Source organism: Sturnira hondurensis, unplaced genomic scaffold (genome assembly GCF_014824575.4).
Source record: "Sturnira hondurensis isolate 20B ecotype Veracruz unplaced genomic scaffold, ASM1482457v3 Scaffold0001304, whole genome shotgun sequence".
In the NCBI taxonomy this organism is placed as follows: Eukaryota; Metazoa; Chordata; class Mammalia; order Chiroptera; family Phyllostomidae; genus Sturnira; species Sturnira hondurensis.
The window spans coordinates 9,237,373-9,263,526 of record NW_028073935.1 but is presented as its reverse complement, the minus strand read 5'-3'; the positions used below and the strand labels follow the sequence as shown (position 1 = coordinate 9,263,526).

General features: G+C 37.0%; 1 protein-coding gene and 1 pseudogene across 5 annotated transcripts in view; both read left to right on the top strand.

The window, feature by feature from the left end:
* Positions 1-26,154, top strand: part of SEPTIN10 (septin 10) — a 69,941-nt gene that overhangs the window by 10,654 nt on the left and 33,133 nt on the right. For 2 of the 5 annotated variants that reach the window (XR_005070104.1, XM_037070737.1), the window contains exons 2-4: positions 19,778-19,898; positions 20,308-20,503; positions 22,417-22,603. The exons of 1 other annotated variant lie outside the window; for it this stretch is intronic. Coding sequence is in view for 3 of the 4 variants with exons in the window: in XM_037070737.1 (XP_036926632.1) it covers positions 19,778-19,898; positions 20,308-20,503; positions 22,417-22,603 (504 nt within the window). In the remaining variant the exon portion in view is untranslated. The remainder of the gene's footprint in view (positions 1-19,777; positions 19,899-20,307; positions 20,504-22,416; positions 22,604-26,154) is intronic. 2 more of the 5 variants (XM_037070745.1, XM_037070752.1) reach the window with 2 other exon arrangements.
* On the top strand, positions 18,063-19,361 carry LOC119004081 (60S ribosomal protein L4-like; annotated as a pseudogene).

The window sequence follows — 26,154 nt, the reverse complement described above, 5'->3', positions numbered from 1 at the left end:
TCAGATTCTTATCCCAATTCTCTCAGTTCTTAAAATTGAGTTATTGTCTAATTACTGTTGAGTTATACAAATATATGTATATATCATAGTCATTTAAGTCCTTTATTAGATAAATGATTTACAGGAGTTTTATCCAAGAATGAGTCATGTTTTTTTTTCCCCTGACAGTTTTCTTTGAAGAACAGAAGTTTTTTTTAGTTTTAGTTCAATTTATCATTTTTTATTTATGAGTCAGGCTTTTGGTGTTATAGCTAAGAAATCTTTGCCTAAGGCTAAAAAGATTTTTTGTAACTTTTCTTCTAGAAGTTTAAGGCTATTATTCATTTTCAGATAATTTTTGTATATGGTACAAGGTATGAAGGTATAAGTCGAGTTTCTTTTTTTCTTTCTTTTTTTTTTTGTACATGGGAGTCCAGTTGTTCTGGTACCATTTTTAAAAAAAGAGAATGTGCTAACTTCCAGTGAAGATGGAGGTGTAGGTAGATATACTTTGCCTACTCACACAACCAAAAGAAGGACAACAATAAATTTAAAAACAAAAAATAACTAGAACTGCCAGAAAATCAAACTGTATGGAAGTCCAACAACCAAGGAGTTAAGAAACATTCTTCCAAACTGGTAGGAGGGTCAGAGACCAGTAGCTGGGTCGGAGAAGAAATGGGGCACGGCGGAGGCTGTTACTTCCCTTCACTGTTGGTTCCCTGTGCATTTTCCTTTATTTCACTTTTCATAGCTTTCTTTTTTTCCTCTATTTTGCGACCATATTCAAGCAATTCTGTGAGCATCCTGATTACCAGTGTTTTGAACTGTGCATCTGATATGTTGGCTTACTCTTGATTGCTCAGTTGTATTTTTTTCTGGAGCTGTGATCTGTTCTTTCATTTGGTCCATATTTTTTTTTTTTTTTTTTTTGGTCTCAGTGGGTCTGTAATGTAGTAAGGGGCGGAGCCTTAGGTATTTGCCAGGGCAGATCAGCCCACATTTCTGCATTGTGGCACTGTCTGTAGGGAAGGGGTCAGAGAGGGAACGATGCCTCTGGCTTGCTCTGCCCTAGCCCCACTTTCCAATGAACTCTCCTGTGGGACTGGGAGTTTCTCTGCTGTGGCAACCCCTTCAGTATTTTATAGCTAGAGGTTTTGAGTCTTCAGTTTCCTGCTCACCCAGCCCTGCCTTGCCTACGTGTTCATCTGTATTGCCACGCGTCCTCTTTGTTCGGCTGCCTGTCTCCTGTCTCTGCCCCTCTTATCAGTCTAGATGGATGTTTCTTTTAACTACTGAGTTGTTGGAGTTCCATGCAGTTTGATTTTCTGGCAGTTCTGGTTGTTTATTGTTTTTACATTGGTTGTTAAACCTTCTTTTGGTTGTGCAAGAAAGCAAATCCTTTTACCTATTGCCTCCACCTTGGCCGAAACTCCTGAAAAATTTCTCTGGCACTGTGTTTCTCTTTGGCCACTCTTGCCTCTCCCTCTCTCTGCTCCAGCTGCTAGGTGTCCTTGCTATTCTTCACATACAATAATAGCACACATCTGCCTCAGGATCTCTGCCATTCTTAGTTCTTTCTGCCTGGAATGCTTTTCCTCCCGACATCCTTTTCACCAGCTTTGTACCTTTAACCCCTCAGGTCTTTTCAGTTAGACTTCCCTAATCACCCTGTTCAAAATGGCAGGAGGAAAAGCACCCCTCACTCATGCCATTTCCATATTTTCTATCCTTTCCTTCCTTCTTTTTTAAAATTGCACTTATTATTCCCTATTATCATATCATAACATATGCTTCTCTTTGATTTTTTGCTTCTCTTTCCCTAACCAGAGGGGAAGCTCCATAATGGCATAATGCTTTTCTATTTTGTTAAGTTCTATTTTGTTAAATATGTTCCCAGTGCCCAGGAAAGTTTCCTGAAACATAATAAGTATTCAATACACATCTTTTGAATAAATGCATTTGTATAGATATTTGAAGGAGATATATTCTTTTTCTAATTTACTCTTTGTTAAAGTCCCATAAGTGATATAATATTAACATATATCAAGAAGAAAAGGCAACATTCTACTCCCTCCCCCAGAATCAGATTTTGTATATGCTCCCTCATGTGCATAAGTCATTTTTACTGTAACCATGGAGTCAAAAGTCTTATATGCTTCTTTTGCCACTTAATATCACAGCATATCAGTTCTCTTTATTTTCATAGTTATTGTTTATAGTTTTAGTAGTCATATTCTCCATAGCCAATATTTCATATTGACTCTTAGTATATGCAACTTTTTCTTCCTTTGAAAATTTATCGCACATAAAATGAAAATGAAAATTTATCTGACATATTGTATATTCTCACTTTTGAAAGTAGAATGATACCTTTTATACTACAGCCTATTGCCAGTATTATAGTATTAACTATGTTTAGTCTAAAAACAGCCTGACAGGCTTCGCAAGTTGGGCTCAATTTTTAGTTCTCTTATCAATGTGGAAGAATTCAAGTCTATGGAATTGGTGGAAACTTCAACAGTAATGGAAATTACCACTACATTTGTGTTTGATAATCATGTAAAAATTACCCAGATTAATCATACACTTGACAAAAGGTTCAGGTGATTAGGTAGAAAATCCTTGAGAGATTCAAGGTGCTCATAGGAACTTTAAACTCAGTATTTCCAAAATTGCATCAAACCTGTGCTGATTTATCTCTCTTTTTTTTTTCCTGCTTCACATCTAACGTCTGTAACATCTGTCAAGTTACTTTAAGACACTCAAAGGCACCTAATGGCCTCACTGTAAGGCAGAGTGCATGCCCAGCCCCTTGTTGCCTAATCCAGCTTTATGTCATCTGCTGTTCTTAGGCTTAAATGATAATGAGCTCACTGCAGTTTTACAGCCTTACCAAGTATACTTTTTTTGCATACATTGATTTCCTTACTTTCTTTTCTTGTTTACTAGAAACTCTTATTTCTCCTTCAAGTCTCAGCTCAAGTCTTTTGTTGGTAATGCTCTCTCTCACCATGCAGGTTTCACTATACCCTGAGCTACTACTGCTCCATCCTGTCCATAAGTTGTATTTATGTCTTCCATCTGTACTAAAATTTAAATTGCAGGAATTTTGACTTATTACCTTTGATCCTCAATGGCTGAGGTCTGTCATTCTGTCCTGAAAATATAAGGCCTTTTAGTAAATACCGCATGTATTTGTAGAATAAATGAAAAGTAGTGTGTATTGATAGACTTCACACTAGTTTCTCAGTATTTTTTCCCCAAATGTTTCTTGTCAATATTATAACCTTTTAATGAGTTTCTTTTGCCTTCTTCTTTTTCAGCTCCTGTCCAATTTGCTTTTCCTGGGTTAAATAAACCACTTCTCAAATATGATTGGCTCTTTAAAAAATCCTCAGGCAAGGACATTTTCATTTGCTGTTTTAGACTGAGAGAGAGAGAAAGCAGGGGGAGAGAGAAACATCTTTGGGAGAGAAGCGTTGATCTGTTGCCTCTAGTGCACCTAGACTGGGGAGCCACACTGGGACTGGGATTATTGGTGTCTGGACTAAGGGGGCTGTACACGCCCACATCCAAGCTGGGGTGAATCTGTAACCTAGGTATGTGCCCTGACCTGAAATCAAACCCGATACCTTTTGGTTTGGGGAGGACGCTCCAACCACTGAGTCACACCAGCCAGGGCACAGTTGGCTTTCTTATCACCTAGTCTGCATGGAACATGGTCTTTCTCCTAGGCATTCTAGCCATCTACTTTTCATTTGAATAAACCTTGAGATTTAGTTCCAAGAAGTCTTTCCACACCAGGCAGGTGCAATTTTGTTGTCTTTCTCCTTAATCTACCTTGTCTGTACATGTAATTTTCATGACTCATTCTTTGACCCTTCAAAGGGCTGAAATAATTTTAGGACTGTATAAATGTAACTACTCCTTAACTGTTAAGGAGTTGAAATTACATTCGGCCCTTTGAAGGCAACCGGGAGACTGATGTGGCCCCTGGTGAAAACGAGTTTGACGCCCCTGATTTAGATGCATTTTTAAACCTCAGTGTGTAGAAGGATTTTCTGTATATTAAGAAAGAAACCATTTATTAAAAGATTGATGGATTGGACTCTGAAAATTGAAAAGATCAGTGACAAAACAGAAAAGATTTGCAATACCCATGACAAACTTAAAGTTATATCCAACAGTACTTTTAGAGAAACTAAAAAGGAATACCCTGATAGGCAAGTGGGGGGAAAACATGAGCTGGTGATTTATGAAAATGTATATATACTTTTTAGGCCAGTAACCTGAATAAAATTTTCAAAATACCAGAAGGCAAATTAACTTGTCAGTTTTTGCCTATCAAATTGACAAACACTTAAAAATTGTTAATACCCTGTATTAATGACTATATAATGAAAGACACTTTTTTATAACTAATTTTGGAAAAGTAAGCAGGTATGTAACAGCCTTTGTGAGGGGCAGTTTGGCAATATGTTTATATCTTTCACCAGTATTACATTCTCAGAATTTATCATGAGGAAGTTAACATAAGGAAGTACAAAATAACTGATGCTTATACAGGTGTGTTCCTTTGGATCCTCTGAGAAGTAGATGCTAGAAAGTTGGAAGTGTAAGATAGAGACTGATTCAGGTTGGAAGATGGGAGGAGAGGTAATGTTTCTGAGAGAGAAAGGGGGAGGAAGCAGGATTGAAGAGGAAGAGCCTCCAGGATGCAGATTTTGACCTGCTTTGAAAGGAAATGTTAGGAAGCAGAATTGGGCAGAGAAAGCCTTTCAAGTTCTTGCTTACCTGGAAAAGTCTGGGCCAACACAGTGGAGAGCTTTGACTGCTTGTTAGTTTTGCCTCCTTAGGGCAGAAGGGGCCAGGTCCTGACACCCTTATCAGTCTGGGTTTTTGACTAGGAGCTACCTGGGAAGAAGGTGGTCTTGGGAGAGTGTGTACCTTGCAGGCCCTAAAGGCTCTGCAGCTGAAGGCTATCAGCTAATTGCATTCCTCCCAGCCAAAGATCAAGTTCTTGCTGAAAGGTAGATCTGAGTGGAGGACCTCTTTGGCTGCGGCAATATTTATTGTGGTATTAAAACAACACAATTAGAAACATTATTTTTTTCCTATAATAAACATGAAATACTCCTGTTGTAATTCAGGGTGGGAGGTAATTTCAAAATAAGATTGCATTTGTATTTTAAACAGCAGTGTAATACTGTAAGGTTTTGTTAAGCTTGAAACGGGAAACTCTTACATGAACAACTATCAAGAATTTCCTTGTCTTGATATTTTGACCCTGAATATTGGACTTTTTGTTTATCATTCAGCTTTTGTATTTAGTAGAGATGATGGTAAAATTGATGTATTAATGGGACTTGGGCTATCCTACATTGCTCTAGGCTGAGACTGTCCTGGGGAAGATCCCGGCAGGGCATGCACACAGAAAGCCAATGTGTTGAGGCCAGTGTGTTGCTTTTCCTTATATTTCCAAGTCTTCTGATTTTAATTGATTCTTTTTTTCTGGGTTGCAGTTAACATCCACTTGTAGAATCATCCTCAACATAATTTAAAGAAGTTACTATTACTGCTTATGTTTAGGAAAATTTTAGATGAGCACTATTAATTTTAAAGTTTCCTTAAAGTGAAGATTTAATCAAATGATTTTTAAAGAATGAGCCTGTGAAATCTTTCATATTGTTGTTTTAAGGCAAAAAACGCTGCCCTCTCAAAAACCATTAAATAGGCTCATATTTGCTCCTATTTCTTGGATTAACTTTATAAAGATAAAAATTGTGTGAAAGTGAAATTAAAATGAAGCTATCCTTAAAGTCAAGTTAGAATTCTTGGAATTCTGTTCCTCCAAGGTTCATTGTTGTACCTTGAGCCTATAAGGCAGTTTCTGGAGAAGGTTTCCTTCCAAGTAGGGTAAGGAAAGTTATCTAGGGTCCTGTTGTGAAAGGATCACCAAATGTTTTCCTATTAATTGGCTGGTAAGGAAAAAGGTCATCTAATACATACCTCCCAAAGGACCCCAGGACAAATTCTGTGCCACCTCTGTTGTATTACCCATACTCCCCAAACTGAAATTTTGAAGGAGGCAGAAAACCTGATTTTCCTCCAGCTACCCTAGAATGTTATGGCACTTTTTTCTATGATACATTATATACTACAGCTTTAGGAAATAAATATATATTGTATTAGACTTTTCCAGGAGTTAAAGCACTTTTTAATATTTTTTCCTTTTATTTTTTTATTATTTTTTAAAAGATTTTATTTATTTAACTTTAGAGGGGAAGGGAAGGATAGAGGGAGAGAAATATCAATGTATGGTTGCCTGTCATGTGTCCCCTGCTGGGAACTGGCCTGCAACCCAGGCATGTGCCCTGACTGGGAATCGAACCTCGATCGTCTGGTTCGCAGGCCCGCGCTCAATCCACTGAGCTACACCTGCCAGGGAAATATTTTTTCCTTTAGGTAGTAAGTGTAACTAGATTTAAGTATATGTGTGTTTCTATGTGTATAGTGTACATTTTTATGTATTTAAGATAAAAATACAAAAAAGCAAGCTGTGTGACTGTGTAGTCAAGTGTAGGTAGTGATTTTGTTAGTCTTCTTTGTGCCTCGGAATGAGATTATGATTGCTTGTTAGGAGTTTGTGTTTCTGTGAGATAAGTTTTTAAGGGCAAGTGTCATCTCTTACTCCTCCTGAGACCCCAGAATCCAGCATAGTGATTTGCACGTATTAAGTAGGTAGTCAGGGGTAGAGCAGATTGGAATTCCACTTCTAGGTTTGTTTAAAATCAGGGTCTACCACTAGAGGGACTAAGTCAACTCTTGTCTCTTACTATTTCACATTCAGTATGTCCTGTTAATTTATTAAAAATTGTTTTCATCCTAAAACTTGTTTTGGAAATTTAATTAATCAACTAATGCCAGTGGAAAATACTAAAAACAACTATTTATAATACTTTTATATGACTGATTCTTAACTTCCTGATCAAAACATTTATCCACAGAGATTTTAAGTAGGCTTTTTGTCACGTATTCAGAAACACAGGAAATGAATAAACAAAAGCAGATATTTGATAAGAACTTACATAAATGGCAGAAATGTAATCCAAATTTTATTAGTCAAAGGTTAATGGCAAATGATTACCAAACCTATCTTTATTTTTTCTAAGTAAATTTTACTTACTGAGTAAATCAAACTGTTTACTGAGCAGCATTTCACAAAAATTTAGTCATATGTTATCCACTATATTAAAAACTGACAACTACTTCCTTACTGTAATTTTTAAAAGTTTAATTTTAGTTAAAGTTATACAGTTGATAAGTGGAGATAATATAGCCTTCAGTGAATTAGATGTGTGTCACTTTCACCACTGATGTGAGCAAATAGCATGTTACATGAGAAAGTAAAACTGAGCATGGAATGTTTATAAGGGCAAGGCTCTGCACAGGGCCTCCACACAGATACTTTTCAGGGCACTTCTTTTCCTTTAACACATGCCAGACCCTTTAGGTAGACACTTCAAAGCTCCTCAGTCAGATCCCAGTCTGTAGTGTCCCTGATCTGTTTCACAGCCTCCCTCCTAACTTGGTAGCAGGAGACCAATGAACATTTCTTTTTGTTACCAAATTCTTATAACCAGTATTTACTTTCTCTAAAAATGAACTACTGTCTCCCTTCTGATGCTCATGGGTGTTTTCTACCTTAGGAGCGACCTCATCTGATGCTTTATCACCTTTCTGACTCAATATCATTCTCTTCTTAGAAACTGCTCTGGCCTTTAATTATCTCCTCCCTCTCCAAATCTCCGTAACAACTACTACTCTGTTATAGTCACTCTCACCTTTCTGTTCTGGAATAGGAGAGTAATATGATCTGCTTGTGTGCCACACAGCGACTAGAGTGAAGGGACTTATTATAATGGCTGGACACTGGCTAAAGGGAGTAAAGGGAAACATGTGTACAGTTGAAAACAAAACCTTAGGCCAGTCTGATGTACTTTGTATCATTATGTACTGCTTACCTTTGAAATTGTGTATACCTTTTGCATAGGGGCATCTTCCAAATGATACAAAGCATTTCATGTTGGAACAGTGTGTTCAGTCAGCTACTCAGGATTTGGAAACACTGTATGTGCAGTGGTTACTTAACAAGGCTAGAGTACCCAAATGTACCAGAGGAAGGTTGTTAGCATTCTGTAAAATCCAGTCATGAAGTGCTTGTGTGTCTGCTTGGGGTTGCATTCATACTGAAGGGGCGGGGTGGGGGGGTGGAATGGGGGAGTGAGGTGCAGAAACATCTCCCTTACTGCAGCAGTAAGGTTCTTCCTTTTATCACTGTAGCATAGGTCTTTGTAATCAAAGACCAGGGGACTGCTTAAATAAAGATGGGACATCCATATATACTTTCGTATTTGGAACAGAGCACTATACTATAGACAGTGAAGTACATCTGGGTACTGGTGAAACAGTCTCAAGGACAGATTAAGCAGAAAAAAAAGAGGACTTCCGCCAAGATGGAGGCATAGGTGGAAACACTGTGCCTTCTCCCACAACCAAGTTTGAATACAACAAAGGTTTGGAGAACAGAGACACAGCCAAAGAACAGAAAATTGAATTATATGGAAGTCCAACAACAACGAACTGTTCAACCGGGACTGGTAAGAGGGGCGGAGCCAGCATCGGAGCAGGGTCGGGCAGGAAAGATCCCCTGACCCAGGCAAGGACCCAGTCGGGGTGCGGGACACACTGACCGTGGTCGCACATTCGCGCACAGTGAGACGGACCACGCAGGCCCCAGTGGGCGAACCCAGTGGCGGAGGGCTGATGGTGGTGGCACATTTGCGTACAGTGGGATGAAACGCGAGGGCTCCGGTGATGGTGGCAGCTGCAGCCGCAGCAGCGGGAGGCGGCAGACGGGACTACCATGGCTCCTCTTTGACCCCGCCCCCACGTATAGCGTCACAACCCAGTGACTGAGTTGCCCTGCCCTGGTGAACACCTAGGGCTCTGCTCCTCATATGTAACAGGCACGAACAGTCAAAAACATGGCTCAAGAAGAACTCAACTCCCCAGAGCCAATAACTCTAAGCGAAAAAGAAATAGCGAACCTCTCAGATGCACAGTTCGAAACACTGGTCATCAGGATGCTCACAGAACTGGTTGATTATAGTCACAAATTAGAGGAACATATGAAGGCTAAACTAATTGAAATGAAGGGAGATGCACAGGAAACCAATAGTGATGGAAAGGAAACTGGGAATCAAATCAATGGAATGGAGCAGAAGAAAGAACAAAACATCCAACCAGAAAAGAATGAAGAAATGAGAATTCAAAAAAATGAGGAGAGGCTTAGGAACCTCCAGGACATCTTTAAACGTTCCAACATCCAAATTATAGGGGTACCAGAAGGGGGAAAGAAACAGCCACGAGTGGAAAACTTATTTGAACAAATAATAAAGGAGAACTTCCCCAGTCTGGCAAAGGAAATAGACTTCCAGGAAATCCAGGAAGCTCAGAGAGTCCCAAAGAAGTTGGACCCAAGAAGGAACACACCAAGGCACATCATAATTACATTAGCCAAGACCAAAATGAAGGAGAGAATCCTAGAAGCAGCAAGGGATAAGGGGACAGTCACCTACAAAGGAGTACCCATCAGACTGTCAGCAGATTTCTCAAAAGAGACCTTCCAGGCAAGAAGGGGCTAGAAAGAAGTATTCCAAGTCATGAAATCCAAAGACCTACAGCCAAGATTGCTTTATCCAGCAAAACTTTCATTTAGAATGGAAGGACAGATAAAGTGCTTCTCAGATAAGGTCAAGTTCAAGGAGTTCATCATCACCAAGCTCTTATTATATGAAATGCTAAAGGGACTTATTTATAAAAAGAAGAAGATGAAAAATATTAACAGTGAAAGGACAGCAAACTCACAGTTATTAACAACCACATCTAAAACAAAAGCAAACCAAGAGGACAGCTAGATCAGGAGTGGAACCATAGAAATGAAGAACACATGGAAGGTTAGCAGCAGGGGAGTGGGAGGAGGAGAAGGGGGGAGAAGGTACAGAAAATAGCATAGACAGTAGGTAGAAAATAGGGGGGAGGGCAAGAATAGTGGGAGAAATATAGAATCTAAAGAACTTCAGACGTGGTTATAAACTAAGGGGGGGAGAATGGTGGGGGAGGGGGTGTGCAGGGTGGAGGGGAATGATGGGGGAGAATAGAACAACTGTAATGGTATAATCAATAAAATATATATATATTTAAAAAAACCATAACAAAAAACCCCAAAAGCAAGCAAGCAAGCAAACAAAAAACATCACAGAGCAATGGGCTATTCCCATAAACGAAGGAGATCTGCATATTCGTGTTTGTTTCTGCATGTATGGTCTGTCCCTGTAAGGGGACATGAGTCTGGTGGCCTCTTGGGAGCAGAACTGCCAAAGGTCAGAGGGAACTTACTATGCAGTGTATTCACATTGGCACTGTTTACATGTTTCCTGAGCACATCCACATTAATACTACTTTTTAAAAGTGTATACATTTCCTCAGTGTCTTGTGCTGTAGTCAGAAGTATAGTGCCTTCTGAGGCAGCATTGGAGATTCACACAGTTTCTCTTACACTTCTCCTCCCCCGTTCCTGGTTGTTGCAAGCACAGTGAACACGTATGTCCTTTATGACTTGGGACAGCAGAAGAAAGAGCTTTGCAGTCAGATCAGACATATATCCACAACTTACTGGGATGAGTTATTTAACCTTTCTGAATCGTAATTTTCTCATGCATGCCATGGAAATGTATAGCTGGATTTGTTGTAAAGTTTAAGTAAGAAAATGTAATGAGCTAGCATAGTGAATAATAGGGAATATAATAGGAGTTTTATGAATGAAAATCATTTCTATTTTAATTGGATAACTGATTGTGTTCACATTTTAAAATCCTTAACTTTTTCAACGATACTGAAAATTTCCCCTGGTATGCTATATTGCAATACACTGAATTTTGAGTGCTTCTTAGCTCCTAGAGTATTTTTTAAGTGAAATAGCTTATTTTCCTTTTTTAACCTCATAAAGTCAAATAAATGTTCTTTGTCTTCCTGTATGTCAATAGGAATTTACTATTTTTAAAACAATTTTTGTGTATATGGTTAAATGTATTAATGTATATTATATGTTGAATATTATATATGAGTATTATTTGTGCAGATAGCTGTCTAGTGAGAAAGTTTTAAATGTGAGTCAGTTGTGTAGATTACAAGTGAAAATTTGGTGATAATGAGTATATTAGAATTCCTTTTCATTGTAAATATATTAATTAGATGCAGTTTTTTTAGCAATATCTATTTTTTTTAAATTTTTTCAGCTCTTTCAGTCTCACATGGCAACAAAATCTTATATATCTTCCCAGGTATGTGATGATGAAAAGAGAGTATATAGATGTATGTTGTACTCCAAATGCCCCTATTTTCAAGATAACTATTTAGAGAGAGGAAAGACTCTTGTCTGTACTTACCTTGAATGTGAATTAAATTTTATGTTGATTAAAGTTAAAAATTAATGATGGATTGAATAATTTTCATGTGTCCACTGTCTATCTCACTCAACATTAAGGAAATTAAAATTCAGACTGAAGACTAGCACTGCTTTTGAGGGGCATATGTGCAGAACTTGGTTGACGTAGATAACTCCTTTAACTCTCTGGAGTGTAGGAAGTTGGCTCAAAAGCCCTGTTAGATGCCTTCTTGAGTACAAGATAAGACCTTAACGTTTCCTGGGTCCTAAATGCACCTGGATAGGAGGGATGTGTTTTAGTAATTTATACTTAAAGAGAGAGAGTAAATTTAACTTGGTGAAAGAGGGGTGTTTTTTTTTCTTTTAAAAAGGAAAGTTACGAATGTAAACATGGGTGGTTCAATAAGATTAAATAATTTTCTTATGGTCTCTCTTTTAGTTAAGTTTCTCTATTTTTCTCTCTTCCCCCACACATGCTAAGGTCCCCACGCTAAATCCTAATTAGACCACCAATGCCATCCTTTTCATTTTTTTCTCATTGGTAATAATAGTATATTTCATTTTTATTTTATCCCCTTGAAGTCTTTTTGAATTACTTTTTAAAAAAGATTTTATTTATTTATTTTTAGAAAGGAAAAGGAAGGGGATAGAAACATCAGTGTGTAGTTGCCTCTCATGCACCCCCTACTGGAGAGCTGGACCACAACCCCGGCATGTGCCCTGACTGGGAATTGAACCAGCAACCTTTTGGTTCGCAGGCTGGCACTCAATCCATGATACCACACCAGCCAGGGCCTTTTTGAATTACTTATAATCTGTCTTCTAACAAGTTACTTTCATGAAACTACTATCACAATTATTAGTAATCTTTTAGTGCTTACTTCTCATTTTTTCTGACCCCTCTTCAAATAAATAATGGTAACCAATCTTGTAATTTTGAAAAGTTTCTTTTGTTTTCATGACATTAAAATTATATAGCTTTAGAGTTTCGGCCAACACGGCGGCATAGGAAGCAACGCTTCTCTTCCTCAGCCAAAAGAAGCCAAAAGAAGGAAAGCAACCAATCTAAAAACAGTAAAACCCAGAAGTGCTAGAAAATCAAACTGTATGGTACTGCAACCAGGCAGTTAAAGAAACATTTGCCTACACTAGTAGGAGAGGCAGAGCTGGGCAGAGAGGTCACACAGCAAGGCTTCAGACTGTGTGTAAGGCAGGGCTGGCTGAACAGGCAACTAAAGACTCAAAGCTAGCTGCAGATGACTGTGGGGGTTGCCATGGCAGGAAGAACTCCCAGTCTCATGTGACACAATTCTTTGGAAAGTGGGGCTACAGCAGAGCAAGCCAGCGTATTGTTCCCTCTCTGACCCCTCCCCCACAGACAGTGCCACGACGCAGCAAAGAGGGTTGCCGCATTTTGGCCAATACCTGAGGTCCTGCCCCCTTACAACATAACTACCCAAAGTGAAGTAAAGCAAAATATACAGTAACCAACAGTTAAGGGAAGAACTGAAATCAATGATTTGGAACTGAAGGAAGAAATAAACATTCAACCAAAACAGAATAAAGAAACAAGAATTCAAAAAAAATTAGTGGCTTAGGAAACTCTGGAACAACTTGAAACGTCCCAACATTTGAATCATAGGGGTGCCAGAAGGAAAAGAATAAAAGCAAGAAGTTGAAAACTTATTTGAACAAGTAATAAAGGAAAACTTCCCAAATCTGGTGAAAGAAATAAACTTCCAGGAAGTCCAGGAAGCCCAGAGAGTCCCAAAGAGTCCCAAAGAAATTGGACCCAAAGAGGAACATACCAAGGCACATCATCATTTAGGTACCCAAGATTAAAGATAAAGAGAGAAACTTAAAGCAGCAAGATGAAAGGAGAGAGTTATCTGCAAAGGAGTTCCAATAAGACTATCAGCTGATTTCTCAAAAGAGACCTTGCAGGCCAGAAGGGGCTGGATAGAAGTACTCGAGGTCATGAAAGTCAAGGATCTACATCCAAGATGACTCTCTCCAACAAAGCTATCATTTAGAATGGAAGGGCAGATAATGTGCTTCCCAGACAAGGTCAAGTTAAAGGAGTCCATCATCCTCAAGCCCTTATTACATGAAGTATTAAAGGGACTTATCAAAGGAATATGAGGAGATAAAAAATTATGAACAGTAAAATGGCAACAAACTCGTAACCATCAACAACTGAACCTAAAAAAGCAAAAACAAAAACTAAGCAACAACTAGAATAGGAACAAGATTAGAGAAATGGACATCACATGGAGGTTTTTCAGTGAGGAGGAGGAGAGGAAGAATGTAGAGGGAAGGTATAGGTAATAAATATAAATATAATAGGGAAAGGTTAAGAATGGTATAGAAAACAGACATCAAAGAACTTATATGTACAACCCATGGACATGAACTAAGCGGAGGAATGCTGAAGAGTTGTGGGTGTGTAGGGCAGAGGGGGGATGAGGGGGAAAATTAGGAAAAGTATAATAGCATAATCAATAAAATATACTTTAAAAATTATATAGCTTTAGAGCCAAAAGGATTTCTGCAGTTGTTTAGTTCAACTTTTGCACTTGCTTATTAGACAATAAGCATTATTTTAATCTTTTTTAAAAATTTTATTTATCTTTAGAGGGAAAGGGAAGGGGAGAGGGAGAGAAATATCAATGTATGGTTGCCTCTTGTGCATCCCCTGCTGGGAACTGGCCTGCAACCCAGGCATGTGCCCTGACTGGGAATTGAACTGCAATCCTTTGGTTCGCAGGCCCACGCTCAATCCACTGAGCTACACCAGCCAGGGCGTATTATTTTAATCTTGAATACTTTCATGACTGGGGAAAATAATGTTTCCTTACTCTTTTTTAATTATAAAATCATATGCTTATGTGACTAAAAAGTATTTAAAGGCCACAAAAGAAAATACAGCGTACTGGTTTTCTGTTGCTCCATAACAAATTGCCACAAATTTAGCTGCTTAAAACAGCACCTGTTTATTAGCTCTCACTTCTATAGATCAGAAAGCCAGGCACAGCACAGCTGGCTTCTTTGCCCAAGGCCTCACGCTCAGGATGTTGGCTGGCTGGGCTCTTACCTGGAGGCTCCCCTTCCAAACTCAGGAACAGAATTCAGTTCCTTCCTGGCCAGGTACTCGCAGGCCCTCATCATTCTTAGGTCCTTGTCGTGTGGCTCCCTTTTATCCATACAGCAAGGGAGCACTTGAATCCCCTTCTTGCCTCAAACCCGATTCTCTAGAAGTGCTCAGCTCTTTCTGTACCACACTTTGTGATTGTAGCTTCGAGTAGAAACTGTAAGTAGAAACTGTCCTTCCATTTTGTTCTTTTACAGAATTGTTTTACTGTTCTAAATCTTCTACATCTCCATATAGATTTTAGGGTCAGCTTGTCAGTAACTATTTTGACAGTATATAGTTGGATTTTGTTATTTTTTCCAATTTGACAGTTTCCTTCTTTTAATTGAAATGGTTTGCCCTGAACTGTCTGGTATGGTAGCCATTAGCCACATGTGGCCATTTAAATTTAAATTAGTTAAAAATTAAATAAAATTTTATTTTATTAAATTCCTCAGTTACATTGGTTATATTTCAAGTGCTTAATATCTGCATGTGACTAGTGAGTATCTGTTGCACAGCTCAGATATAGAAAATTTCCATCATTGTAGAAAGTCCCATTGGACAGCACCAGTGTATATCATTTATCCTTAATTTAATTATAGATATTGCTGAATTTAAGTCTATCAGTTTGCTCTTTGCTCTGTTTTTTTCTTTTTTCTTTTCCTACCTTCTTTTAGATTGAGTTTTTATTATTGCATTTTATCTTCCCTATTGGCTTATTAGCTATATTTCTGGTTTTCAAAACAAAATTTTTAAATAGTAATTGATACAGGATTCAACTGACACACCACCTTCAAACAATATTATAGTAGTTCATGAATAATACAGAAACATTGCAACAGTATATCTCCATTCCCCTTCCTATCCTTTGTGCTGTTATTATACATTCTAGTTCTCCATGTATTATAAATCCTATAATACTTGTTGTTGCTTTAAACATTCAATTATATTTTCAAGAAATTTAAACAAGGAAAGAGCGCTCTCACATTTACTCATTTTATTATTTCTAAAATTTTATTAAGTTTTTTGGGGTGACATTGGTTAATAATATTGCATAGGTTTCTTTTTTTTGAAATTTGTTGTTCAAGTACAGTTGCCTCCATTTCCACCACACCACATCTCCCCGCCCCACCCATTCTTGCTTCCTACCCTCGAACCTAACCTCTTTGGTTTTGTCCATGTGTCCTTTATACATGTTCCTTAATGGCCCTCCCCCTATTATTCCCCACCCCGTTACTGTCAGTTTGTTCTTTATTTCAGTGTTTCTGGTTATATTTTGCTTGCTTGTTTGTTTTGTTCATTAACTTCCACTTACAGGTGAGATCATATGGTATTTTTCTTTTACTGCCTGGCTCACTTTACTTAGGATATGCTCTCCAATTCCATCCATGCTATTGAGAAGGGTGGTAGCTCCTTTCTTCTGCATAGAATTCCATTGTGTAAATGTACCACATTTTTTTTATCTCATTTACTGATGGGCACTTCAAGTACTTGGCTATTGTAAATTGTGCTGCTACGAGCATTGGGGTGCATAGGTTCTTTTGCATTGGTGTTTTAGGGTTCTTAGGGTATAATCCCAGCTGTGGAATTGCTGGGTCAACTGCCAATCTGAGTTTCCATCTTTTGTTATTTCCTTTCTCTCAAAGAACTTTTAACATCTCGTATAGTGTAGATCTACTTACAATGACTTTTCTCAGATTTTGTCAAAGGATGTCTTCATTTTGCCTTCACTGGTAAAGAATATTTTTCACTTGATAATAGAATTCTTTTTTTTATGTATGCATATATGTTTTTTTTATTTAACTCTTGTTCAAGTACAGTTTTCTTTCTTATATTCCCAGCCCTGCCCTTGATAATAGAATTCTTGATTGCCATTTTTTTTTTCCTTTGGGCATTTTACTGATGTTGTTGTGTTGTTTTCCTGGTTAGCATTGTTTCTTATGAGAAACCTGTGGTCATTTTATGTTTCACTTGTGTATAGTTTGTCTCCCATACCTGATTGCTTATAAGGTTTTCCTTTATCTTTATTCTTAAACAGTTTGCTCTGACATGCCTACTTATGGGTACCTTTGGATTTTCCCACTATAGTTTGCTGAAATTCTTTGATCTCTGAATTCATGTTTAGAAAATTGAAAAATCTTTGGTCACTCTTACTCAGATATTTTCTTCTTCCATCCCCTTGCCTGCCTCTTTCTTCACCTGCTGTTTCAATTATAGGTAGATTATTTGGTATTGTCCCGTAGTTTCTTGAGTCTCTGTTATAGTTTTATTTTTTTCTGTGAGAGAATTTTAGCTTGGATAATAACTTGCAACAAATCTCTGTTCCATGGTTTGATCTTCTATTCTATTTGTTGCCTCTTGTTGTTGAGAGCTTTCTTTAATATCTCATGATTCCCTCTGATGTCACCTATTATATCCATCTCTCTTTCCTGTAGAAGAGTATGTATTTTTCTTCCTTATTATGATTACTGTAGCTGTTTTAAAGTTCTTATGAGATAATTTAACTTTTGGTTCATTTGTGGATCTCTTTCTGTTGACTTCTTTTTCCTTGAGTATGAATTCAGTTTTTCTGCTTCCTCCTATATGGTAGTTTTTGATTGTATAGGAGATACTATGAATGATACATTGAGGAGGTGTTAGATTCTGTTTTCTTCTTCTGGAGTATTGACCTTTGTTCTAATAGGCAAGTTATTGGCTGGTCACATTGATTATGTTGAGCTTTTGTTATAGTCATTGTTAGAGCAGAGCTACTTCAGTTGTGCCTTCTATATTAGGGAGCATTTCTGACCACTTCAGAAATGGGATGTGATTCTTATTCCTAACATATAGCCCATGTAGGTTTTCATTGGGAAGGCTTAAAGTGTTTGCCAAGCACCTTTAATTTACAGACTCAAAATTCAAGGTTCCAAGGATGGCTCTCTTGAACACTCTGTGTAACTTCGTCCTGTTCCTATTTTTACCCTGCTAGGCTCTTTGTGTTCATCCGATACATGTGCAATTCAACAGTCAGCAAAGGATTCGAGGGAAGTTTATTTAGAGGTTTTGGATTCCCTCCTTTCTGTAATTTTCTTCTTCAATTTTCACCTGATTTACATGGCCTTTTTTCCAACTGACTTACCAACCCAGTAAGACTGCCACTTACATTTTGAGCTCTATCTTCCTTGCTCAACAATGACTGGGTAGTACCCTCAGGGGAAAAGCTAGAAACTAATATCTCACCATATATTCTTCTTGTCTCAAGAGTTTCCCCTTCAATGTCCACCAGCCTTTGGTTATACTCCAGTATTTGAAAAATTGATTATAGTTATTATTAATAGGAAGGTTAGGTGACATTGTTATTCTGCCATTACTGGGTGCTAGGACTGTACCTTATAATTTTGTATTGTACTTTTTTCACATAATATGTTCATATAAGAACCAGTGCTCATCCATTGACACATGAGAGTATTCCAAAAAAGGGAATCATCTGGCAAAAATGTCATTTTGTCTACTGTGTTTAAGGCTTCTATTCAACCAGATACTGTGAAATTTGTTCACACCAACTTGTGCAAAACCAGTAGACAGCCCTATGCTGTCAGTGAATTGGCAGGCCATCAAAGCAGTCTTGGGGTACTACCAGAGCTATGACTCCAATTCTCAGAGTTTGAGGTGATGAAACTGACCAGTCTGATCAGGGTGATTTTGGAAATATGTATCATCCACATGTTTGTACCAACCAAAACCTGGTGGCATTGGCTCCACAGAGTGAACATGATGTGCCATCAAGTTCTGCCTTGGCTGCACTGGTTGTATCTAAAGGTCATCATATTGAGGAAGTTCCTGAACTTCCTTTTGTGGTTAAAGATAAAGTTGAAGGCTACAAGATTAAGGGGGCTGATTTGCTTCTTAAGAAACTTACCCTAAGGCCTGAAATGTTATTAAAAAAGTCCTTGCCTCTCAGTAAATGAGAGATGGCAAGAGCAAAATGAGAAAACATCGTAGTATCCAGCACAGAGGACTTTGCATTATCCAAATTAGAATTTAAACTATTTAAACTTCAGTCACCTTCAAAGTACTTTCTATTTGATGCAATAAACCTATTGAGATGTTTTTTCCACTACTTAGAACAGTTTTTGAACTTGTGATTTTGATGCCATTTAGTGTTTCTGCCATTTTTTGTTTCTCCTCTTCCATATTGGCAAACCATTTCTGTTTGAGAACTCTTTTCATCTGGGGAAACACAAAAAAAGTATCTTGGGGTGAATGAAGATAGAGTAAATAGGGTAGGGCATGGGGGTTGTACCATCTTTGGTCAAAAACTTCTTTTTGACTTCTGGACACTCAGCTTGCAGTGTGGACTGGTGCACTCATAAATCACCCATTATGAAATGGGCAAATGTGTTGAGAGAGTCTTTTAAAAAATTCACTGAAGTGTAATGCAGCCTGTCACAACAATGCCAACTGATACACTGATACAGAACACTCACCTAACAGGGGAAGCCTATGATGCGAGGGGCTCACCCACCAGAGGATAGGTGGGAGGTCCCCCTTTATGTAATGAGGACAACAGTATCATCAAAGCCTTCAGAAACATCCTTGGTATTTCTCTGCATAATGTAAACAAACTGAACACTTTGAAACTTGCTCCTGATGGGCATGTGGGCTGTTACTACATTTGCATTAAAAGTACTTTCTGCAAGTTAGATGATTTGTATGGCACTACCACAGAAGAAAACAAACCTGCAGCATAAACTTAAATTTGTTTATTCCATAAAGGTCAAATCACTGTGGACAGCTAATTTTGAATAAAAATCTGATCAAAGGCAAAAAAAAAAAACCAACCCTGAATTAAAATGTTATTAAAAATGTACCACAAAATGACTTTAAACATTTTGTTTTACAAATGAATGCCACAGTTTACTTGGATATTTTATTCTTTTGAAAATCAAATATTTTAATGTTATAAGTGGTGCTGAACTCATTATATGAAGAGAAGAAATCCATGTTTTGAGGGTCCGGACACATTTCTCACAAATTTACTTAGTTGTATCTTGGGGTGGTAAAAATGATCATAAAATTTTAAGTTTCTTTGATATATTTATTCTTTCAAACTTCCTTATATCCTGTCTTAATAAAGGTTTTGTTTTTGTTGTTGCTGTTTTTTTTTCCTTTAGCAGAAAAGAGAAAATATTCGTCCTTTGACTATGTGTGGCCACGTTGGTTTTGAGAGTTTGCCTGATCAGCTGGTCAACAGATCCATTCAGCAAGGCTTCTGCTTCAATATTCTCTGTGTCGGTCAGTGCCAGATTCTTCCTCTAAGTTATTCCTTCATGTTCCTTTTGCTTACTTCATTCTTGTAAGCTGTGTGGTGCTCATGTTATAAATTAGAGATCATGATCACAGAATTTGTTTAGTTACTTATATTTTATGAGTTTTGTTTTTTCACCTGTACTGCTTTAACTTTTTGTTTGTTCTTTAAGCATTTCAGTACTTCAGAGTTCTGAGTAACTTAGCATACTTACTAAATTTTATGCTCTGCTAACGACTTAGTGGACTGACCTTAGTGTGTATTTCTTCCATGGACAACTCAGCCTTTGAAATACTAGAAATATTTGGGATCCTTGAAACCACTCTGAGAGTTTACAGTTCTATTTTTCCTCATCCATCCTGTGCATCTGTGAAGATGTTCCTTTGTTTCTTTCAGGGGAGACTGGAATTGGAAAATCAATGCTGATTGATACATTGTTTAATACTAATTTTGAAGACCATGAATCCTCACATTTTTACCCACATGTTAGACTTAAAGCTCAGACATATGAGCTCCAAGAAAGTAATGTTCGATTGAAATTGACCATTGTGAATACAGTGGGATTTGGTGACCAAATAAACAAACAAGAAAGGTACGTTTTCTTCTTGTAGTAAAACAAATTTTTTTTACTTCAGGACACTGGTATTCTCTTGCCATGTGCTATGATTTGATTTTCTACTGTGGAAATCCATACCTTTCCTCCCAGACTTTTAACTTTTTAAATCATTAAGCAATATTTTGTTCTAACACATTGACATTTTTATATTCAGTTACCTAATTTCCCTAGAATAATTTGAAATGCATCGTTAAAATGTCTATTTCAGCAAAAATAGTTTTAATTATTTTCTGATATAGCAGTTCATTGTATTTTAAGGGATTTGTACTAATTTTCAGGCATGACTAAATTCAATGAGGGAAAAAAACAAGACATACAATGGCAAGTATCTAATGGCCAAATCCATGGATTTTTTTTTTTGAAATTCTAACCAAATTAACTAGGTACATTATAATGCATTACAGGAAAGTTTTGATAATGAAGTTTCTTTTTTATATTATGTCATTATTCTGTGAAATTTAAACTAAGAAAAGGGGAAACAGATTGGGGTAAAGCAATAACTTTTGTTCCTATTCCTTTTTTAGAAAGTATGTATTTTCATTATTAGAGGTAATTTTCTGCTTTTCTAAAGTTTGCTTCAGAGAGAAAATATTTTGCATAATAGAGTTTTTACATAAAGAGTTATGTGACTTATGTCAGCCTTTTCAGTGTATTTGTGTGTTCTGCATTAAATTTCAAGAAATGATTTGTGTGCACTTATTGAAGAAGCAGATTAGTGGTAGAGGCAAAGACCTGTGACATGTTGTTATAAGTCATACTAGTTTTTAAAGTAATTTTCTATATGGCAATCTTATATGGCTTTATAAATTTATACTTTGAGATCTGGCACTTTTGATGCTGTCATACATGGAATCTTTTAAAAGTATTTCATTTTCTATAGAAATATTGATTTTAATGTAGTAACTTCTATAAATTCTCTGATTAATTCAATAATTAATTTTTAATATTATTTAGATTTTCTATGCATGTACTAGTATAATCAACAAATAATGACATTTATATGTCTTCCTTTTTAATTCTTTTTAAATGTTTTATTGATGTCTAATTTACATAAAAAATGCACCAATTTTTTGAAGTGTATAATTCAGTTAGTTTTGACAAATGTATAGCTTTGAAACCAACACTGTGGTTAGAATATGGGAAAAGTCCAGAGTCTTGGGTACTTTCCCCACATGCATATGCACGTGCACATCAGTGCTTCACCAAAGGCAAAAGGGGACCCCTTTCTAGATCTCCAATGCTTTCTATTGGTGCAGCTCCTTTTTTCCAGTGTTCTTGTCTACAAATTCGAGTTGCTTTGGCCTCCCTGAACTGCTATATATATCTCTTCAACTCATAGAACTGGCCAGGATCTATTCTCTCTTTGGTGCTATGCCCTGGAAACTGAAACCTAAGGCAAATTACTATGGACATAGCATATTATTTAACTGAGAAAATTCATGAGTATCAATAACTTAAAAGATATTTAAGTCAAATTCCGTAGCTTCTTGCTTCCCACATTAGATTTGTATAGCATAAAAAGCATTAACATCTCAAGGAGTAAAGGCACACATCAAATGAAAGTATCAAATAAGAAATGCAGTTAAATGTGGGAGCCTTGTTGGAAAGGGATCTGTTATGTGAATGAATGTGAGAAAGGAAGCAATGTAAATTCAATATCATTTCTATAAAACAGTTTAAAACACGGGTTATCCCGATAGTTTTAAAGTACTACCTCTGTACATGCGTATTTTGCACAGTTTGTTTTATTACTTAAAGTTATCTGTTCAGCATAGATACTGTGTTATTTAGTGATGAAAATATAGATCTCAAACTTCAGAGTTACATAAATATCTTATTAAGGTAGCATGAATATGTTGTATTCAATATTTAAATAATTATTTTTTTAGCTATCAACCAATAGTTGACTACATAGATGCTCAGTTTGAGGCCTATCTCCAAGAAGAACTGAAGATTAAGCGTTCTCTCTTTAACTACCATGATTCTCGTATCCACGCATGCCTCTACTTCATCTCACCAACAGGCCACTCTCTGAAGACACTTGATCTCTTAACCATGAAGAGCCTTGACAGCAAGGTGGGTTTGGAAAAGGAATCAACTTATCCTGCTTTAATATTGACTTTGAATTAGTAAAATATCTTTATGATAATATATGTATAACTTTTATTTTTTGCATTTTAAAAACATTTGATAAGTTTCAGTCTTAGGTTATTTTCCAGAGAAATTCAGTTTAAAAGATGAGATGCAAAGAAAAAACATTAACATAAAATTTTAGTTCTTTTTTAATGATTAAATTGCCTGTCAGAATATGGGGATTCATTTACCTATTCTTAAAAAAAATCTATCAGTACTACATTCTTTTAAATTAATTACTGAATAATACTCCATTTTATGGATATTTCATATTTTATCTGTTCAATAGTTGATGGGCATTTGGGGTTTTGGCTATCATAAATAATGCTGCATGATTACATGTTTTTAGTTCTCTTGGCTATATACCTAGGAGCGAAATTTCCGGGGCACATAGGGTATTAGTTTGTTTGCTAGAGCTGCTGTAACAAAATAACACACACTGAGAGAGAGGATTAAATAACATTAATTTTCTCACAGTTCTGGAACCTAGAAGTCTAAAATCAAGGTGTCGGCAGGTTTGGTTTCTGCTGAGGCCTCTCTCCTTGACTTGCAAATGCATCCACAAACACTAATTTTGCTCTTGCTAAAATTGTTTACTTTTGATGACATAACTTCTAGGGTCTTGTGTTAAAAAAAGTGGGAGAGTGGAAAAACAGGTGTGCACACATGCAGAACAGAAAATCCCTTTCTTCACACTTGGTTAATAACACTTGGAAACTTCTTTTTAGAATCTTTATACCACTGATGTTTTATAATAGCCAGCATGTAGATGGACAGGGTACAACTAGGACTGTCCGTTACTCTGTACACAGTAAAAATCCTAGAGTCTAGAGTCCTGGTGGAATTTAGTTTTGGAGACTGGAAATTTGAGATCACGGTGCCAGCTTGGTTGTGTGAGGGCCTTCTTCCTAATTGCAGACTTCTCACTGTGTCCTCAAATGGTGAAAGGGCCATTTACATTTTTTAAATGTAGAACTTATTTGACACTAATTTTACTTTATGATACTGTTAAGTGAGAAGTTCGTTGACAAAGATTAATATCTAATGTTTTACCACATTATTGCAAACTATATTTTAATGTGAACCATACCAAGAAAACCTATTTTTAAATTTCTGAGCCAAGGAGAGAGATATAAATTCAGGGAGCTATAAAAATATTATCTACAAATGAACTCTCTTTGAATTTTTGTCTCTAAAAGGTGGTTAAAGGCTACTGTCTTTTTTTTTTTTAAGATTTTATTTTGTTTTATCTTTAGAGGGGAATGGAAGGAGAAAGGGAGAGAAATATCAATGTATGGTTGCCTCTCCTGCATCCCCTGCTGGGAACTGGCCTGCAACCCAGGCATGTGCCCTGACTGGGAATCAACCCTCAGTCCTCTAGTTCGCAGGCCTGTGCTCAATCCGCTGAGCTACACCAGCCAGGGCTAAAGGACACATTCTTATACTAAAAAAATACAGAGCTTTTCTGTAACCTCTGAGAGTATGAGAAATTCAGCTTTCATTATCCTGGCTAATAATTTAATGAGATAATATTCAGAAAGTAAGGGCATTCTGGCCATTACCACTTTTTATATAAACATCACTGTGGAAAGCATGAAGGCCTACTAGTGAAGTCTTGGTACATAGATTTATTTACTTTTACTAGTTGTAGTCCCTTCCTTTAGCAGTAACCTGATGAAGCTTATATGATAGCCTGTTCATTTGATAGATTTTCTAACCATTTAGCCAGTTATTTTCCATGTTTGGTCTGATTATATGGAAGTTTATATTTATTAATGGAACATAAAAATAAGAATGTGTAACTTTGCCTTAGCAAGACAGAAGCAACATGATATAGTTTGTATAAATATCATAGCATTTGGTGTCAGTAAAGGCAGGTTTTAAATATTAAGTCTGTCACTTTATAACTATATGTTCTTGGGCAAGTTCTTTAGCCCTCTGAATCTCAGTCTCCTCATGTCTGAAATAAAACTAAGGAGTTCTGTTGTGTCCTCCAGCCTATAGGTAGTGATGCTCTTGGCCAGGAACACCTGAGGTATTCCTGCAAATGTATTTACTCATATTGTGAACCCCATAGATATCGCTCCTCCCTGCTGCCACCACCACCAGGGTGAATGTCATGGCTGGACCAACAATCCTTGTGGTTCTTATTATGATCTCAGGATACACTTCAACAAGAAACTATCGGAAAACTTTGAAGAACAAGATTTGTTACTTGTAGATCCTGGAGGGTACACAGTACACCCAAGGACCTGCAGGGAGGATAGGAGGAGAAAGGAGGGAGTATGAACCTGGAGCTCAGTGTTTATTAGTGTTCAAGGAGGGGGTGTCTAGGGTTTTATGGATTGACTCTTTTTTCCCCAATCTTTTTTTTTTTTATTATTCAAGTACAGTTATCTCCATTTCCTCCCTACTGCTCTTAAGCTTTGCCCCTGTGTCCTTTATATATGTTCCTAAAAACCCTCCCCCCACCATTATTCCCTCCCTCCTCCCCTCTGGTTACTGTCAGTTTGTTCTTAATTTACTCTTTGTTGGCAAATTTAAAGCAGAAGAGTGACAATTAGAACATAAGAAGGGAGATGAATTTTTTTTAGATGGCTCAGGCTTTCTAAAAGGGGAATTACATGGGTGGGGCAGCCTGGTTCCTTATCTGGTTGTTTTGCTAGTAGCTTGGCAAAACAAGCAGATATACCTGGCGATACATTTATTCAAGCTTGATGTCTTTAAAATGGGTACCTTGGCAGTCAAAAAGCTTAATGTCAGGCACTTTTATTATAATCAGAAAGTTTAATGTTAGGCACTTACACTACTGCCTGCTTTCCGCTGTTTGTTGTGGACACAATTATAAGTTGTTAACTTGGCATAATTTACTGAATATTCAAGTACATGATATTGAACTTGGCATCAACTTTTTATGTACTGTACTCTAACAAATTTAACATGAAAGTTGTATACCCGTAATTTTTGGAAAGTTTGTGTCATTTTTTTCATGGGTAGTTATAAAAATCTTTACTTCCTTTGGAGCATATTAAGACTAAGAATCCAAATACACCAGTGAATCAGTGTGAAGATGAAGAAGAGAAAGAAATTTAAGAATAGAAATTATGATTTTTACTTTTCACTTTTACCCTGAAAGTTGCATTCATATCTTACTCTGTTGACACATAGAACTAGTTAACCTGAAATATTCTCCAAAAACAGAATAAATAAATAAACCAAACCAAAAACCTACAAACCCCTAGATTTGTGTAGGCATCAGTCTTTTATGGGAACATTAATCTTAGAGAATTAGCTTTTCAAGTTAGTTGGCCTTCATGACTTTAATTCTTTTCCTCTCTGGATGGTGATAGTATTTTAAATAATATTGAGAATGTTATTCTTTTGAGTTACAACACTTTAAATTGGTCGTAAAATTTCCTTTCTTTAACATGTAGGCAGGAGTCACTGACAATGTAGATTTTTTGGTTAAAGGGGGACCTGCTAAAATGAAGCAG